The 21504-nt window shown below is 40.9% G+C and overlaps 1 protein-coding gene across 2 annotated transcripts in view; it reads left to right on the top strand.

Moving 5' to 3' along the window:
• The window catches only part of FAM149B1 (family with sequence similarity 149 member B1), an 88230-nt gene that overhangs the window by 6029 nt on the left and 60697 nt on the right, over positions 1–21504 (top strand). For both annotated transcript variants that reach the window (XM_053691898.1, XM_053691897.1), the window contains exons 5-7: positions 6286–6428; positions 7557–7670; positions 14336–14515. In XM_053691898.1, coding sequence (XP_053547873.1) covers positions 6286–6428; positions 7557–7670; positions 14336–14515 — 437 coding nt within the window. The remainder of the gene's footprint in view (positions 1–6285; positions 6429–7556; positions 7671–14335; positions 14516–21504) is intronic.

Below are 21504 nucleotides of genomic sequence, written 5' to 3'. Positions count from 1 at the left end.
CTAAAATAACAGAAAATAAAAACCAAAATTATCAAACTTTAAAAAATTAAACCTAATCCCTATGAAAATAAAAAAGCCCCCCCCCCCCCCAAATAAAAACACCTCCTTACCTAATGCTGAACTACCAATAGCCCTTAAAAGGCATTGCCCTAAGTTACACAGCTCTGTTACAGTAAAAATGAACAAAGTCCCTCCTATCAGTAAAACCCACCAAACCCCCCAAAATAAATAAATCTAACACTAAAAAACCTTTACTGTAAAAGAGCTGTGTAACTTAGGGTAATGCCCTGCAAAAAGCCCTTTAAGGGCTATTGGTAGTTTAGCATTAGATTAGTGAGTGTTTTTATTTTGTGGGGGCTTTTTTATTTTCATAGGGATTAGGTTTAATTTATTTATTTTTGATAATTTGTTATTTTCTGTAATGTTAGACTTTTTTTTTTATTTTTTGTAATTTTATTTTTTTTATTTTTAAAGTAATGTTAGGTTTTTTAATTTTAATTGTAATTTTGTATTTTTAATTTAGGGGGTGTTAGATCCACCTTCGGATTTCTTTTGGCTGCCTCGCGCTGCCAACATTCCATTGAGGATGCGTGCGCAACTGGCGACGGGCATTACAAACGCAATTATAGTATAGATTGTTTAAATCTATGGGGGTGGGGCATTGAATTCATTTACATGCTTTTTATATATTTCATTACAATTAAACTCTGGCTTTAATACAGGTTTTGTTTTTTTTTGCCTTTTAATTTTAGAGTTGTTAAACTTTCTTACAATTTTTGTCAACTATTTGCGTCTGAGCGTGCTTTAAATGTAACGGCTGTTTTTTGTTGTTGTTTTTAACAAAACATTTTACCAAACAAAAACACAGCTACTGGGCAATAAAACCTATCTGTTTGCCAAATTTTATTAAGGTTAGTAAAGTGTCTTTTGCTGCAGGTTCGGTTGTCATTCATTGTTATGAGAGAGCTTTTTTTCAACCCTAAAAATACTCAGTTTACTTCATTATAGCCGTAATATATGTAGCGAAACCAACTGATTTCTATCCTTAATATGAAAGGACAAATTTGCTGCAAATGTTTTATAGCTGATGCACTTACAGTTTGTGTCATGATTAGAAACAAAAACAAGTCTTATTTTTCTCTGTGTTTTTTAGTAATATTAACATTACTTACACAAAAAACAGGTAAGAGTAGCGCTTAACAAACCCCTATGTGCTCTATTCTAACGACCTATGTCTATATAGTAAAGTTCTCAATGATGAAGCGTGCATAAACAGAGAAAATGATTTAATAAGAAGTATGTCTATATAGTAAAGTTCTCTCAATGACAAAGCGTGCATAAACAGAGAAAATGATTTAATAAGAAGTATGTCTATATAGTAACAGTTCTCAATGACAAAGCGTGCATAAACAGAGAAAATGATTTAATAAGGAGTATGTCTATATAGTAACAGTTCTCAATGACGAAGCGTGCATAAACAGAGAAAATGATTTAATAAGGAGTATGTCTATATAGTAACAGTTCTCAATGACGAAGCGTGCATAAACAGAGAAAATGATTTAATAAGGAGTATGTCTATATAGTAAAGTTCTCTCAATGACGAAGCGTGCATAAACAGAGAAAATGATTTAATAAGGAGTATGTCTATATAGTAACAGTTCTCAATGACGAAGCGTGCATAAACAGAGAAAATGATTTAATAAGAAGTATGTCTATATAGTAAAGTTCTCTCAATGACAAAGCGTGCATAAACAGAGAAAATTATTTAATAAGGAGTATGTCTATATAGTAAAGTTCTCAATGACAAAGCGTGCATAAACAGAGAAAATGATTTAATAAGGAGTATGTCTATATAGTAACAGTTCTCAATGACAAAGCGTGCATAAACAGAGAAAATGATTTAATAAGGAGTATGTCTATATAGTAACAGTTCTCAATGACAAAGCGTGCATAAACAGAGAAAATGATTTAATAAGGAGTATGTCTATATAGTAACAGTTCTCAATGACAAAGCGTGCATAAACAGAGAAAATGATTTAATAAGGAGTATGTCTATATAGTAACAGTTCTCAATGACGAAGCGTGCATAAACAGAGAAAATTATTTAATAAGGAGTATGTCTATATAGTAAAGTTCTCAATGACGAAGGATGCATAAACAGAGAAAATTAAAAACAAAAATCAAAATGTAAAAATATGGCCACTTTTTAGATCCACCTTTTTAAAATATAATAAAAAAATAACTTGTTAAAAAGCAAATATAAAAAAGCCTATTTTGACCGCTCGATAAGATTTATCTTTATAAAGTTGGCAAGGGAGTGTCGTATAAATCGCTGTTGTTTTAATCACTGTCTCTGGTATGTAAAGTATTTTCAGCAGATGACGTTCTTTAACAAAGAATGGTTTACCTTGATTTTCAGGCGGAGACTGTGAACTGATTAACACAGATATAGTACAGAGTAATTTACCTTTACTCACAGACTTTCTCCAACTGTCGCTCCTCCGATGCTGAGTATTTTACTCTTAACTGATTCTATCTGCTTGCTGGTGTTTGCTGACTGGATAATCACTCTTTGAGCTTGGCTCCACTTTCAATGTTCCTCTCGGACGCCATCTGTGTCTTTTTAAACTTGCCGCTATGCTCCTTTTCAAAGCCGACTCCTGCCAATTACTGTTGGTTGGTCCTTTAACCCCACGTGAATGTGGTGACCAATATATGTGGTTGTGGTGACCAATAAAATGGTACTAGTCCAGCTGATCTTTTGCGGGTAAAGAAACAGGTAGTCTCTATATCTCGGAGATAACTGCGCAGAGATTTGTTTCAGACAAAAGGCTCCTGATTTGGAAAACTTGTATCACTTATTTCCCATCAACGCGTTTCACCGTAAAACGCTTTTCAAGATGATTTAGCTCAGTCCTGGCAATTTTTATATACATCTCCTACATTTCTATTGGTGGATATCAGTTTCAATAAAAGGTGGATTGTTCTCTCTTCTTCTATCAGATACTGTGAAAGTCTTTATAAAGTTGGTATTTGTAACAATGAAGGTGAAATTCATAATAAGGTGTCTCTCTTAGGTATTTTAATAAAGGTGGATTTGATATAAACCTTATGATTCAAAAATTCACAAATGTAGGATGATTATAAATACAAGTGTATTGTGAACGGTGTTACATCCCATTCTGAGTAAAGGTAGATTTCATATATTATTATAAACCATGTTAATCGAAACTCAGGGTAATATGAACGGATTTAAATCCCATTCTGAATTTAACCCCATATGATATAGGGTTTTCATTTCATCATTTTTTTTTTGTCTGCTACTTTTTTTTTTAAAAGTTTATTTTCAAAGTCGTCCCCCCCCCCCCCGTCAGTCCTTTCTTACTTTACAAATTCCCCAGTATTTGAAATCTTTTGTGTTTTTATGGATTTTTCTAAAGTGTTCATATAGTCTAGTTTCTTCTTTCCCTTGCTCTATTAAATTAAGATGTTCCCTGATTCTTGTTCTTAGGGTTCTACTCGTTTTCCTTAAATATTGTTTCCCACAGCTACATTGCAATAAATAGATTATCCCTTTATCTGTACATCTTATAGTTTCATTAATGGTGTTTACCTGTATTTGTAGATGTATAGTTTTTTTTTATTTTTCCACTATGTGTGCAGGCTTTACAGATAGAACAAGGAAAAAATCCTTGTTGTTTTTTACCTTTCAAATCTGCGTTTTCTCTCTGCTTTTAAACTCACTTGGTGCCAATATATTCCTCATGTTATTTCGCTTTTCTATATATATAATAGTAGGTTTATCAGTAATTTTGTTATCCAAAATAGGATCTGATTTAATCAAATGCCAATGTTTGTTTATTATTTTTTCCATTTCTTTATGTTGGTAACTATAACTAGTTATGAACGGGACTTAAATGTTATCATCATTTTTCTTTATACTTAGAGTGTTTATTTAAAATCTTATTACGTTCCAATTTTCTTCTGTGATTTGTTTTTTCTATTTTACTAGTGTCATATCCCCTTTCGTGAAATCTGTCTTCTAAGACCTTAATTTGTGTGTCAAAATCTAACAATTTGGTGCAATTACGTCTTATTCTTAAACGTTGACCTTTAGGTATGTTGTCTATCCATCTTTTCAGATGACAACTTTTTTGCGTGCACATAATTATTGGCATCAACTGCCTTAAAGTGATTTTTTTCGTGTTTAACCCTCTATTGTCGGCAAAAATATCTAAACCAAGAAATGCAATTTTTTTTTCTTTACTATAAGTAAAACTCAGTCCTATATAATGTTTGTTCATATTTTCAAAAAGCTCTGCGTCTTTTCTCATCCCCTTTCCAAATAAGAATAATATCATCTATATAACGCTTAAAAAGCATGAGTTTTGCACCTAAGCTATGCTTATGGATAAAATCTGTTTCCCATCTTCCCATAATCAGATTGGCATAACTTGGTGCAAACTTTGTGCCCATTGCTGTACCCTTCATTTGGCGGTATAATTGGCCATTAAATTTGAATACATTGTTGGTTAAAATAAACTTTTGTCTTCTTGTATAAAATCGTTCAGAAGTATTTGCTAACGGTTTTCACCCTTAAGTGACTCTTTAATTGCATCCATACCCTTAATGTGGTCTATACTGGTGTACAAAGAACACACATCACATGATGCTAAGATGTAGTTTTCACACCATTGTATATCATCTAATATTTTTATAACTTCTGTAGTATCTTTTAAGTATGTTGGCAATGTTTGAGCATATTTTTGTAGTTGTAAATATATATATTGAGATAAGTTAGAGCTTACGAAACCTATACCGGAAATAATTGGCCTGCCGGGTGGATTTATAGCAAAATAAAATATGACCATCTTAAGGTATTTAAGGTGTGTATATATAGTCATATTCCTTTTTACTAATTAATCCCAAACTATTCGCATTTTTCAAAAAAAATTCTAAATCAATCTGTATATTTTTAATGGGATTTAATTTTATTTTTTTTTTTATTTTTTTTTATTTAAAAGGAGCTTTATTTGAAAAAAAAAGATATAAACATACAAGCATTATGACAATGCCTCATCTGGTTACATCATACATTTCTCGACATTGCTATATAAGTCCAACGTGATCTAATTCAATTGGTCAGTGTGTGAGAAATTGTCCGAGGTACAATTAATTTTAGTTTTTGATATGTCACATTATCATCTAACAGGCGGTTAGCTTCTTTTATGTAATAGACGGTATTCATAATGACTATCCCACCTCCCTTGACCGTGATTTCATTGTTCTTTTGTAAGTCCCTTGCCAACTTTATAAAGATATATATATATATATATATATATATATATATATATACTTTTTTTAATACTCTTTTTAACAAGTTATTTTTTTAATTATAATTTTAAAAAGTGGCCATATTTTTACATTTTGATTTTTGTTTTTAATTTTCTCTGTTTATGCACGCTTCGTCATTGAGAGAACTGTTACTATATAGACATACTCCTTATTAAATCATTTTCTCTGTTTATGCACGCTTCGTCATTGAGAGAACTGTTACTATATAGACATACTCCTTATTAAATCATTTTCTCTGTTTATGCACGCTTCGTCATTGAAAGAACTTTTACTATATAGACATACTCCTTATTAAATAATGTTTTGTATTTGAAACATTTGTTGCCCTTTCTTGTCATTTCACTCTAACTATCAGAAGTAGGATTATCAGATTCTTTGTAAATTACATGCTTATTTAGGAACTGTTGTAAACTGCTACAATTTTAATACCTACGATCAGAAAAAGAACAGACTTGGTCTGTGGTAATAACATACATCTCCTATTTAGATTACCCCTAGCCTAGTGCGCTCTTTTTTTCTTTTTTTTAACATTACTTACACAAATGCTGATGGAAGATATTTTTATGATTCCTCGTGCCTTTAAACTGAGTTGGTTTCTGATTTCATTATTTTTCTTTCTTGCAGTGTAAATGATGGTCAGTAAAAGACTTTTGTTAAACTAAATGTTGTCCTATATTTACATGTAAGTAAAGTGAGTTTGGTGTTGGTAGTAAAAAACCTATTTACAAAAGCATTTTTGCCTCTTTTTGTGTTGTCTCATTTTGAGGTTATTCTGTGTGTTTTTGTTTGTCTTTAACAGTATAAAATTGACATAATACACCTAAGCACACTAACCGTATCAGCTGCATAAACTTGCTTCTTAAAATACAATGAAATCCCCTTGTGGAAAGTGGCATCCTGCTGCCATGTTAATTGCTTGATTACCCCCAGGAGTTTGACCAGGCCGCCACACGACAGGTACAGAGGATTTTCAAGCAGATTGACGAACTTCTGTACGAAAAGAAAGACAGTGCGTTAGTGACCGGTCTGCAGGATGAGTGCAAGCAGTGGGTGTCTCGCTTCCCACACTTACGGTATTCAACATTTTGTTTGCTTAACTGGGTTAGATTTTATTTAGCCTCTCTGCCCTCACCAGTTCCTGTGCTATTTTATGTGACTGATTCACTAAAGCTCACTCCTCTTCTCATTGTTTAATGAGTCAGCTGCAGAGAATAACATAAAGTCTGCTGAGAGCGGAGAGAGCTGTAAGTCCGTTTGTCTAAGATTTTCTGTTGCACACAATGTCACGTAACACTAGAACCAGCTTCTTTATATAGCATTGTACTTTTTCATAAATGTAAAGCCTACTTGAAAATGTTTGTTTAAAAAGATAATCCCTTTATTACCCATTCCCCAGTTTTGCAGAACTTTTTACCTCTGTGTTTACCTTGTATCTTCTGCAGACTGCCCCTTATCTCAGTTGTTTTGACAGACATGCATTTTAGCCAATTAGTGCTGACCCATAAATAGCTCCACATGAGTGAGCACAATGTTAACCATATGAAACACATTAACTAGCACTGTCTAGCTGTGAAAAGCTAATAAAATGCAGTGAGATAAGGCGTGGCCGAAATTGGCATATGAGCCTACCTAGGTTTAGCTTTCAACATAGAATACAGAGAGAACAAAGCAAATTTGATGTTAAAAGTAAATTGGAAAGTTGTTTAAAGTTACATGCCCTATCTGAATCATGAAAGTTTAATTTTGACTAGACTGTCCTTTAAATAAAATGTTTGTATATAATATATATATATGTATGTATGTTTTGTTAGCCTATGTTTGGGGATCTAATTTCAAGTTTTGTCTTTTTCCTATGAGGATGATGTGTTCTATAATTACTAAAGGATCTTAAACTGTAGATCTCTAGAGAGTAGAGTACACATTGTACTTGTAGTCATATGATTTATATGGTTATTCTATAGAATGCTTCTGTGTAAGTCACATTCATTAGATGATACAGATGTTGGTATAAATATGACCCTCTATATACTGAACAGATTTGGTATCTTTATAACATTGTACTTGGAGTCATATGATGCGTATGGCTATTCTATAGAATGCTCCTGTGTAAGTCACATTCATTAGATGATACAGATGTTAGTATAAATATGACCCTCAAATGGAATATACTGAACAGATTTGGTATCTTTATAACATTGTAGAATACAAGGGAAGCAGATGGTGGCGCCCTCGGATGACGGGTACAGCTGGTATTCCACTTCCCCGTGTGTGGATTTAGGCTGCGTACAGCTCAGTGCTATAAAGGATCCCAGTGAGTGAGTATTTGGTATCCGGTTTATTAATGCACTAACATCGTCACAATTGCACCATTCTCAGGATATGCTTGTGCAGCAGACGTTACCCAGTGATCGTCTCATTGTATTCAGGGGTGTAACGTGGGAGAGGGGATATCAGAGTGCACTGACGTGTGTGTATGGGGTGCAGTGCTCGTGTAATGACCCATGCTGTAACTAACATGTATAGTACCAGGGAGTGCACTGACGTGTGTGTATGGGGTGCAGTGCTCGTGTAATGACCCATGCTGTAATTAACCTGTATAGTACCAGAGAGTGCACTGACGTGTGTGTATGGGGTGCAGTGCTCGTGTAATGACCCATGCTGTAACATGTATAGTACCAGGGAGTGCACTGACGTGTGTGTATGGGGTGCAGTGCTCGTGTAATGACCCATGCTGTAACTAACATGTATAGTACCAGGGAGTGCACTGACGTGTGACCATGGGGTGCAGTGCTCGTGTAATGACCCATGCTGTAACTAACATGTATAGTACCAGGGAGTGCACTGACGTGTGACCATGGGGTGCAGTGCTCGTGTAATGACCCATGCTGTAACTAACATGTATAGTACCAGGGAGTGCACTGACGTGTGTGTATGGGGTGCAGTGCTCGTGTAATGACCCATGCTGTAACTAACATGTATAGTACCAGGGAGTGCACTGACGTGTGACCATGGGGTGCAGTGCTCGTGTAATGACCCATGCTGTAACTAACATGTATAGTACCAGGGAGTGCACTGACGTGTGTGTATGGGGTGCAGTGCTTGTGTAATGACCCATGCTGTAACTAACATGTATAGTACCAGAGAGTGCACTGACGTGTGTATGGGGTGCAGTGCTCGTGTGATGACCCATGCTGTAACTAACATGTATAGTACCAGGGAGTGCACTGACGTGTGTGTATGGGGTGCAGTGCTCGTGTAATGACCCATGCTGTAACTAACCTGTATAGTACCAGGGAGTGCACTGACGTGTGACCCTGGGGTGCAGTGCTTGTGTAATGACCCATGCTGTAACTAACATGTATAGTACCAGAGAGTGCACTGACGTGTGTGTATGGGGTGCAGTGCTCGTGTAATGACCCATGCTGTAACTAACATGTATAGTACCAGAGAGTGCACTGACGTGTGTATGGGGTGCAGTGCTCGTGTAATGACCCATGCTGTAACTAACCTGTATAGTATCAGGGAGTGCACTGACGTGTGACCCTGGGGTGCAGTGCTCGTGTAATGACCCATGCTGTAACTAACATGTATAGTACCAGGGAGTGCACTGACTGTGTGTATGGGGTGCAGTGCTCGTGTAATGACCCATGCTGTAACTAACATGTATAGTACCAGGGAGTGTACTGACGTGTGTGTATGGGGTGCAGTGCTCATGTAATGACCCATGCTGTAACTAACATGTATAGTACCAGGGAGTGTACTGACGTGTGTGTATGGGGTGCAGTGCTCGTGTAATGACCCATGCTGTAACTAACATGTATAGTACCAGGGAGTGCACTGACTGTGTGTATGGGGTGCAGTGCTTGTGTAATGACCCATGCTGTAACTAACATGTATAGTACCAGGGAGTGCACTGACGTGTGTGTATGGGGTGCAGTGCTCGTGTAATGACCCATGCTGTAACTAACATGTATAGTACCAGGGAGTGCACTGACGTGTGTGTATGGGGTGCAGTGCTCGTGTAATGACCCATGCTGTAACTAACATGTATAGTACCAGGGAGTGCACTGACGTGTGTGTATGGGGTGCAGTGCTCGTGTAATGACCCATGCTGTAACTAACATGTATAGTACCAGGGAGTGCACTGACGTGTGTGTGTATGGGGTGCAGTGCTCGTGTAATGACCCATGCTGTAACTAACCTGTATAGTACCAGGGAGTGCACTGACGTGTGTGTATGGGGTGCAGTGCTCGTGTAATGACCCATGCTGTAACTAACCTGTATAGTACCAGGGAGTGCACTGACGTGTGTGTATGGGGTGCAGTGCTCGTGTAATGACCCATGCTGTAACTAACATGTATAGTACCAGGGAGTGCACTGACGTGTGTGTGTATGGGGTGCAGTGCTCGTGTAATGACCCATGCTGTAACTAACCTGTATAGTACCAGGGAGTGCACTGACTGTGTGTATGGGGTGCAGTGCTCGTGTAATGACCCATGCTGTAACTAACATGTATAGTACCAGGGAGTGTACTGACGTGTGTGTATGGGGTGCAGTGCTCGTGTAATGACCCATGCTATAACTAACATGTATAGTACCAGGGCGTGCACTGACGTGTGTATGGGGTGCAGTGCTCGTGTAATGACCCATGCTGTAACTAACATGTATAGTACTAGAGAGTGCACTGACGTGTGTATGGGGTGCAGTGCTCGTGTAATGACCCATGCTGTAACTAACATGTATAGTACCAGGGAGTGCACTGACGTGTGTGTATGGGGTGCAGTGCTCGTGTAATGACCCATGCTGTAACTAACATGTATAGTACCAGGGAGTGCACAGACGTGTGTGTATGGGGTGCAGTGCTCGTGTAATGACCCATGCTGTAACTAACATGTATAGTACCAGGGAGTGCACTGACGTGTGACCATGGGGTGCAGTGCTCGTGTAATGACCCATGCTGTAACTAACATGTATAGTACCAGGGAGTGCACTGACGTGTGTGTGTATGGGGTGCAGTGCTCGTGTAATGACCCATGCTGTAACTAACATATATAGTACCAGAGAGTGCACTGACGTGTGTGTGTGTATGGGGTGCAGTGCTCGTGTAATGACCCATGCTGTAACTAACATTTATAGTACCAGAGAGTGCACTGACGTGTGTGTGTGTATGGGGTGCAGTGCTCGTGTAATGACCCATGCTGTAACTAACATGTATAGTACCAGGGCGTGCACTGACGTGTGTATGGGGTGCAGTGCTCGTGTAATGACCCATGCTGTAACTAACATGTATAGTACCAGGGAGTGCACTGACGTGTGTGTGTATGGGGTGCAGTGCTCGTGTAATGACCCATGCTGTAACTAACATGTATAGTACCAGGGAGTGTACTGACGTGTGTGTGTGTATGGGGTGCAGTGCTCGTGTAATGACCCATGCTGTAACTAACATGTATAGTACCAGGGAGTGCACTGACGTGTGTGTGTATGGGGTGCAGTGCTCGTGTAATGACCCATGCTATAACTAACATGTATAGCACCAGGGCGTGCACTGACGTGTGTATGGGGTGCAGTGCTCGTGTAATGACCCATGCTGTAACTAACATGTATAGTACTAGAGAGTGCACTGACGTGTGTATGGGGTGCAGTGCTCGTGTAATGACCCATGCTGTAACTAACATGTATAGTACCAGGGAGTGCACTGACGTGTGTGTGTGTATGGGGTGCAGTGCTCGTGTAATGACCCATGCTGTAACTAACATGTATAGTACCAGGGCGTGCACTGACGTGTGTATGGGGTGCAGTGCTCGTGTAATGACCCATGCTGTAACTAACATGTATAGTACCAGGGAGTGCACTGACGTGTGACCATGGGGTGCAGTGCTCGTGTAATGACCCATGCTGTAATTAACCTGTATAGTACCAGAGAGTGCACTGACGTGTGTGTATGGGGTGCAGTGCTCGTGTAATGACCCATGCTGTAACATGTATAGTACCAGGGAGTGCACTGACGTGTGTGTATGGGGTGCAGTGCTCGTGTAATGACCCATGCTGTAACTAACATGTATAGTACCAGGGAGTGCACTGACGTGTGACCATGGGGTGCAGTGCTCGTGTAATGACCCATGCTGTAACTAACATGTATAGTACCAGGGAGTGCACTGACGTGTGTGTATGGGGTGCAGTGCTCGTGTAATGACCCATGCTGTAACTAACATGTATAGTACCAGGGAGTGCACTGACGTGTGTATGGGGTGCAGTGCTCGTGTGATGACCCATGCTGTAACTAACATGTATAGTACCAGGGAGTGCACTGACGTGTGTATGGGGTGCAGTGCTCGTGTAATGACCCATGCTGTAACTAACATGTATAGTACCAGGGAGTGCACTGACGTGTGTGTGTGTATGGGGTGCAGTGCTCGTGTAATGACCCATGCTGTAACTAACATGTATAGTACCAGGGAGTGCACTGACGTGTGTATGGGGTGCAGTGCTCGTGTAATGACCCATGCTGTAACTAACATGTATAGTACCAGGGAGTGCACTGACGTGTGTATGGGGTGCAGTGCTCGTGTAATGACCCATGCTGTAACATGTATAGTACCAGGGAGTGCACTGACGTGTGTGTATGGGGTGCAGTGCTCGTGTAATGACCCATGCTGTAACTAACATGTATAGTACCAGAGAGTGCACTGACGTGTGTATGGGGTGCAGTGCTCGTGTAATGACCCATGCTGTAACATGTATAGTACCAGGGAGTGCACTGACGTGTGTGTATGGGGTGCAGTGCTCGTGTAATGACCCATGCTGTAACTAACCTGTATAGTACCAGGGAGTGCACTGACGTGTGACCCTGGGGTGCAGTGCTCGTGTAATGACCCATGCTGTAACTAACATGTATAGTACCAGAGAGTGCACTGACGTGTGTGTATGGGGTGCAGTGCTCGTGTAATGACCCATGCTGTAACTAACATATATAGTACCAGAGAGTGCACTGACGTGTGTGTGTATGGGGTGCAGTGCTCGTGTAATGACCCATGCTGTAACTAACATGTATAGTACCACGGAGTGCACTGACGTGTGACCATGGGGTGCAGTGCTCGTGTAATGACCCATGCTGTAACTAACATGTATAGTACCAGGGAGTGCACTGACGTGTGTGTATGGGGTGCAGTGCTCGTGTAATGACCCATGCTGTAACTAACATGTATAGTACCAGGGAGTGCACTGACGTGTGTGTGTATGGGGTGCAGTGCTCGTGTAATGACCCATGCTGTAACTAACATGTATAGTACCAGGGAGTGCACAGACGTGTGTATGGGGTGCAGTGCTCGTGTAATGACCCATGCTGTAACTAACATGTATAGTACCAGGGAGTGCACTGACGTGTGTGTGTGTATGGGGTGCAGTGCTCGTGTAATGACCCATGCTGTAACCAACATATATAGTACCAGAGAGTGCACTGACGTGTGTGTGTATGGGGTGCAGTGCTCGTGTAATGACCCATGCTGTAACTAACATTTATAGTACCAGGGCGTGCACTGACGTGTGTATGGGGTGCAGTGCTCGTGTAATGACCCATGCTGTAACTAACATGTATAGTACCAGGGAGTGCACTGACGTGTGACCATGGGGTGCAGTGCTCGTGTAATGACCCATGCTGTAACTAACATGTATAGTACCAGGGAGTGCACTGACGTGTGTGTATGGGGTGCAGTGCTCGTGTAATGACCCATGCTGTAACTAACATGTATAGTACCAGGGAGTGCACTGACGTGTGACCATGGGGTGCAGTGCTCGTGTAATGACCCATGCTGTAACTAACATGTATAGTACCAGGGAGTGCACTGACGTGTGTGTATGGGGTGCAGTGCTCGTGTAATGACCCATGCTGTAACTAACATGTATAGTACCAGGGAGTGCACTGACGTGTGACCATGGGGTGCAGTGCTCGTGTAATGACCCATGCTGTAACTAACATGTATAGTACCAGAGAGTGCACTGACGTGTGTGTGTGTATGGGGTGCAGTGCTCGTGTAATGACCCATGCTGTAACTAACATTTATAGTACCAGGGCGTGCACTGACGTGTGTGTATGGGGTGCAGTGCTCGTGTAATGACCCATGCTGTAACTAACATGTATAGTACCAGGGAGTGCACTGACGTGTGTGTGTGTATGGGGTGCAGTGCTCGTGTAATGACCCATGCTGTAACTAACATGTATAGTACCAGGGCGTGCACTGACGTGTGTATGGGGTGCAGTGCTCGTGTAATGACCCATGCTGTAACTAACATGTATAGTACCAGGGAGTGCACTGACGTGTGACCATGGGGTGCAGTGCTCGTGTAATGACCCATGCTGTAACTAACATGTATAGTACCAGGGTGTGCACTGACATGTGTGTATGGGGTGCAGTGCTCGTGTAATGACCCATGCTGTAACTAACATGTATAGTACCAGGGAGTGCACTGACGTGTGTGTATGGGGTGCAGTGCTCGTGTAATGACCCATGCTGTAACTAACATGTATAGTACCAGGGCGTGCACTGACTGTGTGTATGGGGTGCAGTGCTCGTGTAATGACCCATGCTGTAACTAACATGTATAGTACCAGGGAGTGCACTGATGTGTGTGTGTGTATGGGGTGCAGTGCTCGTGTAATGACCCATGCTGTAACTAACATGTATAGTACCAGGGAGTGCACTGACGTGTGTGTGTGTGTATGGGGTGCAGTGCTCGTGTAATGACCCATGCTGTAACTAACATGTATAGTACCAGGGCGTGCACTGACGTGTGTATGGGGTGCAGTGCTCGTGTAATGACCCATGCTGTAACTAACATGTATAGTACCAGGGAGTGCACTGACGTGTGTGTGTGTGTATGGGGTGCAGTGCTCGTGTAATGACCCATGCTGTACTCTACTCATCCATGTACTGGTCATGTCTAACGCGCCTTTTGTGGCTTGTGACGCTCTTATGTTTTGCAGACTAGGAATTGTCGGCACAAGGTTCCCAACTTCTATTCCAAATGATCTGAAACACACTGAGCTCCCCAGCACTCGCTGCTACTTTTCCTTGGGGAGTGAGGAAGAAGAGGGAGCTGATATGGGGGTGATTGTGTCAGACGGTGTTATGGAGGAGTATTTGGCATTTGACAGCAGAGACAAGTGAGTAATCTCAGAACTAAACCATTTATAACTATGGGGTATTTAGCTTTTAGTTAGCCTACAGCCTGGGTCTGTATGTGAGCTTGTATACTACCGGAAGTGCTGCTTGTATAGTACCGGAAGTGCTGCTTGCATAGTACCGGAAGTGCTGCTTGCATACTACCGGAAGTGCTGCTTGCATACTACCGGAAGTGCTGCTTGCATACTACCGGAAGTGCTGCTTGCATACTACCGGAAGTGCTGCTTGCATACTACCGGAAGTGCTGCTTGCATAGTACCGGAAGTGCTGCTTGCATAGTACCGGAAGTGCTGCTTGCATACTACCGGAAGTGCTGCTTGCATACTACCGGAAGTGCTGCTTGCATACTACCGGAAGTGCTGCTTGCATAGTACCGGAAGTGCTGCTTGCATAGTACCGGAAGTGCTGCTTGCATACTACCGGAAGTGCTGCTTGCATACTACCGGAAGTGCTGCTTGCTTGTATACTACCGGAAGTGCTGCTTGCTTGTATACTACCGGAAGTGCTGCTTGCTTGTATACTACCGGAAGTGCTGCTTGCTTGTATACTACAAGAAGTGCTGCTTGCTTGTATACTACAAGAAGTGCTGCTTGCTTGCATACTACAAGAAGTGCTGCTTGCTTGCATACTACAGGAAGTGCTGCTTGCTTGCATACTACAGGAAGTGCTGCTTGCTTGCATACTACAGGAAGTGCTGCTTGTATACTACAGGAAGTGCTGCTTGTATACTACAGGAAGTGCTGCTTGCTTGCATACTACCGGAAGTGCTGCTTGCATACTACCGGAAGTGCTGCTTGTATGTGCGTGCAGTCTTGTTGGGGGGGGAAACAATATTCAGGAAATCTGAAACTAGTAGGGAAGTAGCAAGAACAGGACATTAGTGGTCACCATAGGAAGCTTGATCTTTAAACCAAGCCTGGAACATGTTCCTGTATGTGATGTAATCCTGGATCGAGCTGATGAAGAGTGGCTGTATATTCCAGTACTCGTGATGGTAACAAAGAAACAAAGAAGTATAGATTTTTGACAACAGATAAGCACCATAGGCCCAACAAGTCAGCCCAAAATGTCCTAAAAGTGTAAGCTTATTTTGTCATAGGAAAGCCTTATGCTTATCCCAGGCATTAGTTAGTACGTAGGATAGCCTTATGCTTATCCCAGGCATTAGTTAGTAAGTAGGATAGCCTTATGCTTATCCCAGGCATTAGTTAGTACGTAGGATAGCCTTATGCTTATCCCAGGCATTAGTTAGTACGTAGGATAGCCTTATGCTTATCCCAGGCATTAATTAGTATGTAGGATAGCCTTATGCTTATCCCAGGCATTAGTTAGTACGTAGGATAGCCTTATGCTTATCCCAGGCATTAGTTAGTAAGTAGGATAGCCTTATGCTTATCCCAGGCATTAGTTAGTACGTAGGATAGCCTTATGCTTATCTCAGGCATTAGTTAGTACGTAGGATAGCCTTATGCTTATCCCAGGCATTAATTAGTACGTAGGATAGACTTATGCATATCCCAGGCATTAATTTGTACGTAGGATAGCCTTATGCTTATCCCAGGCATTAGTTAGTACGTAGGATAGCCTTATGCTTATCCCAGGCATTAATTAGTACGTAGGATAGCCTTATGCTTATCCCAGGCATTAGTTAGTACGTAGGATAGCCTTATGCTTATCCCAGGCATTAGTTAGTACGTAGGATAGACTTATGCTTATCCCAAGCATTAATTAGTATGTATGATAGCCTTATGCTTATTCCAGGCATTAATTAGTACGTAGGATAGACTTATGCTTATCCCAAGCATTAATTAGTATGTATGTTAGCCTTATGCTTATTCCAGGCATTAATTAGTACATAGGATATCCTTATGCTTATCCCAGGCATTAATTTATATGTAGGATAGCCTTATGCTTATCACAGGCATTAATTGGTACGTAAGGTAGCCTTATGGTTATGTCGAGCATTAATTAGTACTCAGGGTAGATAGCCCTATGCTTATCCCAGGCATTAGTTGGTACGTAGGATAGACTTATGCTTATCCCAGGCATTAATTAGTACGTAGGATATTCCTATGCTTATCCCAGGTATTAATTAGTACTTAGGATAGCCTTATGCTTATCCCAGGTATTAATTAGTACGTAGGATAGCCTTATGCTTATCCCAGGCTTTAGTTAGTACGTAGGATAGCCTTATGCTTATCTCAGGCATTAATTAGTACCTAGGATAGCCTTATTCTTATTCCAGGCATTAGTTAGTATATAGGATAGCCTTATGCTTATCCCAGGCATTAGTTAGTACGTAGGATAGACTTATGCTTATCCCAGGCATTGGTTAGTACGTAGGATAGCCTTATGCTTATCCCAGGCATCGGTTAGTACGTAGGATAGCCTTATGTTTATCCCAGGCATTAGTTAGTATGTAGGATAGCCTTATGCTTATCCCAGGCATTGGTTAGTATGTAGGACAGCCTTATGCTTATCCCAGGCATTGGTTAGTACGTAGGACAGCCTTATGCTTATCCCAGGCATCGGTTAGTACGTAGGATAGCCTTATGTTTATCCCAGGCATTAGTTAGTAAGTAGGATAGCCTTATGCTTATCCCAGGCATTAGTTAGTAAGTAGGATAGCCCTATGCTTATCCCAGGCATTAGTTAGTACGTAGGATAGCCTTATGCTTATCTCAGGCATTAATTAGTACCTAGGATAGCCTTATTCTTATTCCAGGCATTAGTTAGTATATAGGATAGCCTTATGCTTATCCCAGGCATCGGTTAGTATGTAGGATAGACTTATGCTTATCCCAGGCATTAGTTAGTACGTAGGATAGCCTTATGTTTATCCCAGGCATTAGTTAGTATGTAGGATAGCCTTATGCTTATCCCAGGCATTAGTTAGTAAGTAGGATAGCCTTATGCTTATCTCAGGCATTAGTTAGTAAGTAGGATAGCCTTATGCTTATCTCAGGCATTAGTTAGTAAGTAGGATAGCCTTATGCTTATCCCAGGCATTGGTTAGTACGTAGGATAGACTTATGCTTATCCCAGGCATTAGTTAGTACGTAGGATAGACTTATGCTTATCCCATGCATTAGTTAGTATGTAGGATAGCCTTATGCTTATCCCAGGCATTAGTTAGTACGTAGGATAGCCTTATGCTTATCCCAGGCATTGGTTAGAATGTAGGATAGACTTATGCTTATCCCAGGCATTAGTTAGTACGTAGGATAGCCTTATGCTTATCCCAGGCATTGGTTAGAATGTAGGGTAGCCTTATGCTTATCCCAGGCATTGGTTAGAATGTAGGGTAGCCTTATGCTTATCCCAGGCATTAGTTAGTACGTAGGATAGACTTATGCTTATCCCAGGCATTAGTTAGTATGTAGGATAGCCTTATGCTTATCCCAGGCATTAGTTAGTAAGTAGGATAGCCTTATGCTTATCCCAGGCATTAGTTAGTACGTAGGATAGCCTTATGCTTATCCCAGGCATTAGTTAGTAAGTAGGATAGCCGTATGCTTATCCCAGGCATTAGTTAGTATGTAGGATAGCCTTATGCTTATCCCAGGCATTAGTTAGTACGTAGGATAGCCTTATGCTTATCCCAGGCATTAGTTAGTATGTAGAATAGCCTTATACTTATCCCAGGCATTAGTTAGTACGTAGGATAGCCTTATGCTTATCCCAGGCATTAGTTAGTACGTAGGATAGCCTTATGCTTATCCCAGGCATTAGTTAGTACGTAGGATAGCCTTATGCTTATCCCAGGCATTAGTTAGTACGTAGGATAGCCTTATGCTTATCCCAGGCATTAGTTAGTACTTAGGATAGCCTTATGCTTATCCCAGGCATTAGTTAGTACGTAGGATAGCCTTATGTTTATCCCAGGCATTCCTTATGCTTAACCCAGGCATTAGTAAGTACTTAGGATAGCCTTGTGCTTATTCCAGGTATTCTTCAAGTTCCCTACAGTGTTTGTCATTACCACCATGAATCAACCATCATAGTCGTTTTTTTGCTCTATCCTTTGGGAATGTTTGCTGTGCTAGATAATTGTAGAGGTCTGAGAGGTTCATGCTGGGGGCAGCCATATCGTGCAGGTTCTGGGGTATCATGAAGAGTAAAATGTTTTATGCGTGATGAGTTCCTCAGTTATTCTGATTTGTGCTTTCACTTTGTCTTTCCTGTGATTATTTGACTTGAGCATTTTGTGCGGCCTGATGAGATCTGCTACTCTGGCATACTTAGAGTTGTATTACTGTTTATGTGTAAAGTAGCAACGTCTTCTCTAAAGGTGAGAGAAGTAATATTAGGTGTCAGGCCTTGTAGGTGAGATTCTCATCCGTATTCTCTTCAGCACTGAGCATGTTCCCTGCAAATCTCCTCACAGGGAAGATCATTTAAACCAGGGGCTCAGTATCTGCACGGAAATAAATGTAATATTAGGTTATCTATCAAAGGGAAGCTATAGTGCTGAATTTGTCACACTTATGCTGAATTTGTCACACTTATGCTGAATTTGTCACACTTATGCTGAATTTGTCACACTTATGCTGAATTTGTCACACTTATGCTGAATTTGTCACACTTATGCTGAATTTGTCACACTTATGCTGAATTTGTCACACTCCTCCTAATGTCACACTTATGCTGAATTTGTCACACTTATGCTGAATTTGTCACACTTATGCTGAATTTGTCACACTCCTCCTAATGTCACACTTATGCTGAATTTGTCACACTTATGCTGAATTTGTCACACTTATGCTGAATTTGTCACACTTATGCTGAATTTGTCACACTCCTCCTCCTAATGTCACACTTATGCTGAATTTGTCACACTCCTCCTCCTAATGTCACACTTATGCTGAATTTGTCACACTCCTCCTCCTAATGTCACACTTATGCTGAATTTGTCACACTCCTCCTCCTAATGTCACACTCATGCTGAATTTGTCACAATCCTCCTCCTAATGTCACACTTATGCTGAATTTGTCACACTTATGCTGAATTTGTCACACTTATGCTGAATTTGTCACACTTATGCTGAATTTGTCACACTTATGCTGAATGTGTCACACTTATGCTGAATTTGTCACACTTATGCTGAATTTGTCACACTCCTCCTCCTAATGTCACACTCATGCTGAATTTGTCACACTCCTCCTCCTAATGTCACACTTAGACTCATGCTGAATTTGTCACACTCCTCCTCCTCCTAATGTCACACTTAGACTCATGCTGAATTTGTCACACTCCTCCTCCTCCTAATGTCACACTTAGACTCATGCTGAATTTGTCACACTCCTCCTCCTCCTAATGTCACACTTAGACTCATGCTGAATTTGTCACACTCCTCCTCCTAATGTCACACTTAGACTTATGCTGAATTTGTCACAATCCTCCTCCTCCTAATGTCACACTTAGACTCATGCTGAATTTGTCACACTCCTCCTCCTAATGTCACACTTAGACTTATGCTGAATTTGTCACAATCCTCCTCCTCCTAATGTCACACTTAGACTCATGCTGAATTTGTCACAATCCTCCTCCTAATGTCACACTTAGACTCATGCTGAATTTGTCACACTCCTCCTCCTAATGTCACACTTAGACTCATGCTGAATTTGTCACAATCCTCCTCCTAATGTCACACTTAGACTTATGCTGAATTTGTCACAATCCTCCTCCTAATGTCACACTTAGACTCATGCTGAATTTGTCACAATCCTCCTCCTAATGTCACACTTAGACTCATGCTGCATTTGTCACACTCCTCCTCCTAATGTCACACTTAGACTCATGCTGAATTTGTCACACTCCTCCTCCTAATGTCACACTTAGACTCATGGTGAATTTGTCACACTCCTCCTCCTCCTAATGTCACACTTAGACTTATGCTGAATTTGTCACAATCCTCCTCCTAATGTCACACTTAGACTCATGCTGAATTTGTCACAATCCTCCTCCTAATGTCACACTTAGACTCATGCTGAATTTGTCACACTCCTCCTCCTCCTAATGTCACACTTAGACTCATGCTGAATTTGTCACACTCCTCCTCCTCCTAATGTCACACTTAGACTCATGCTGAATTTGTCACACTCCTCCTCCTAATGTCACACTTAGACTCATGCTGCATTTGTCACACTCCTCCTCCTAATGTCACACTTAGACTCATGCTGAATTTGTCACACTCCTCCTCCTAATGTCACACTTAGACTCATGGTGAATTTGTCACACTCCTCCTCCTCCTAATGTCACACTTAGACTTATGCTGCATTTGTCACACTCCTCCTCCTAATGTCACACTTAGACTTATGCTGAATTTGTCACAATCCTCCTCCTAATATCACACTTATGCTGAATTTGTCACACTCCTCCTCCTAATGTCACACTTAGACTTATGCTGAATTTGTCACAATCCTCCTCCTCCTAATGTCACACTTAGACTCATGCTGAATTTGTCACAATCCTCCTCCTAATGTCACACTTAGACTTATGCTGAATTTGTCACAATCCTCCTCCTAATGTCACACTTAGACTTATGCTGAATTTGTCACAATCCTCCTCCTAATGTCACACTTAGACTTATGCTGAATTTGTCACAATCCTCCTCCTCCTAATGTCACACTTAGACTTATGCTGAATTTGTCACACTCCTCCTAATGTCACACTTAGACTCATGCTGAATTTGTCACACTCCTCCTCCTCCTAATGTCACACTTAGACTTATGCTGAATTTGTCACAATCCTCCTCCTCCTAATGTCACACTTAGACTCATGCTGAATTTGTCACACTCCTCCTCCTCCTAATGTCACACTTAGACTCATGCTGAATTTGTCACACTCCTCCTCCTAATGTCACACTTAGACTCATGCTGAATTTGTCACACTCCTCCTCCTCCTAATGTCACACTTAGACTCATGCTGAATTTGTCACAATCCTCCTCCTAATGTCACACTTAGACT

Source organism: Bombina bombina, chromosome 9 (genome assembly GCF_027579735.1).
Source record: "Bombina bombina isolate aBomBom1 chromosome 9, aBomBom1.pri, whole genome shotgun sequence".
Taxonomy (NCBI): domain Eukaryota; kingdom Metazoa; phylum Chordata; class Amphibia; order Anura; family Bombinatoridae; genus Bombina; species Bombina bombina.
Note: the sequence above shows the minus strand (reverse complement) of the source record. Positions and strands in the feature narration are given on the sequence as shown.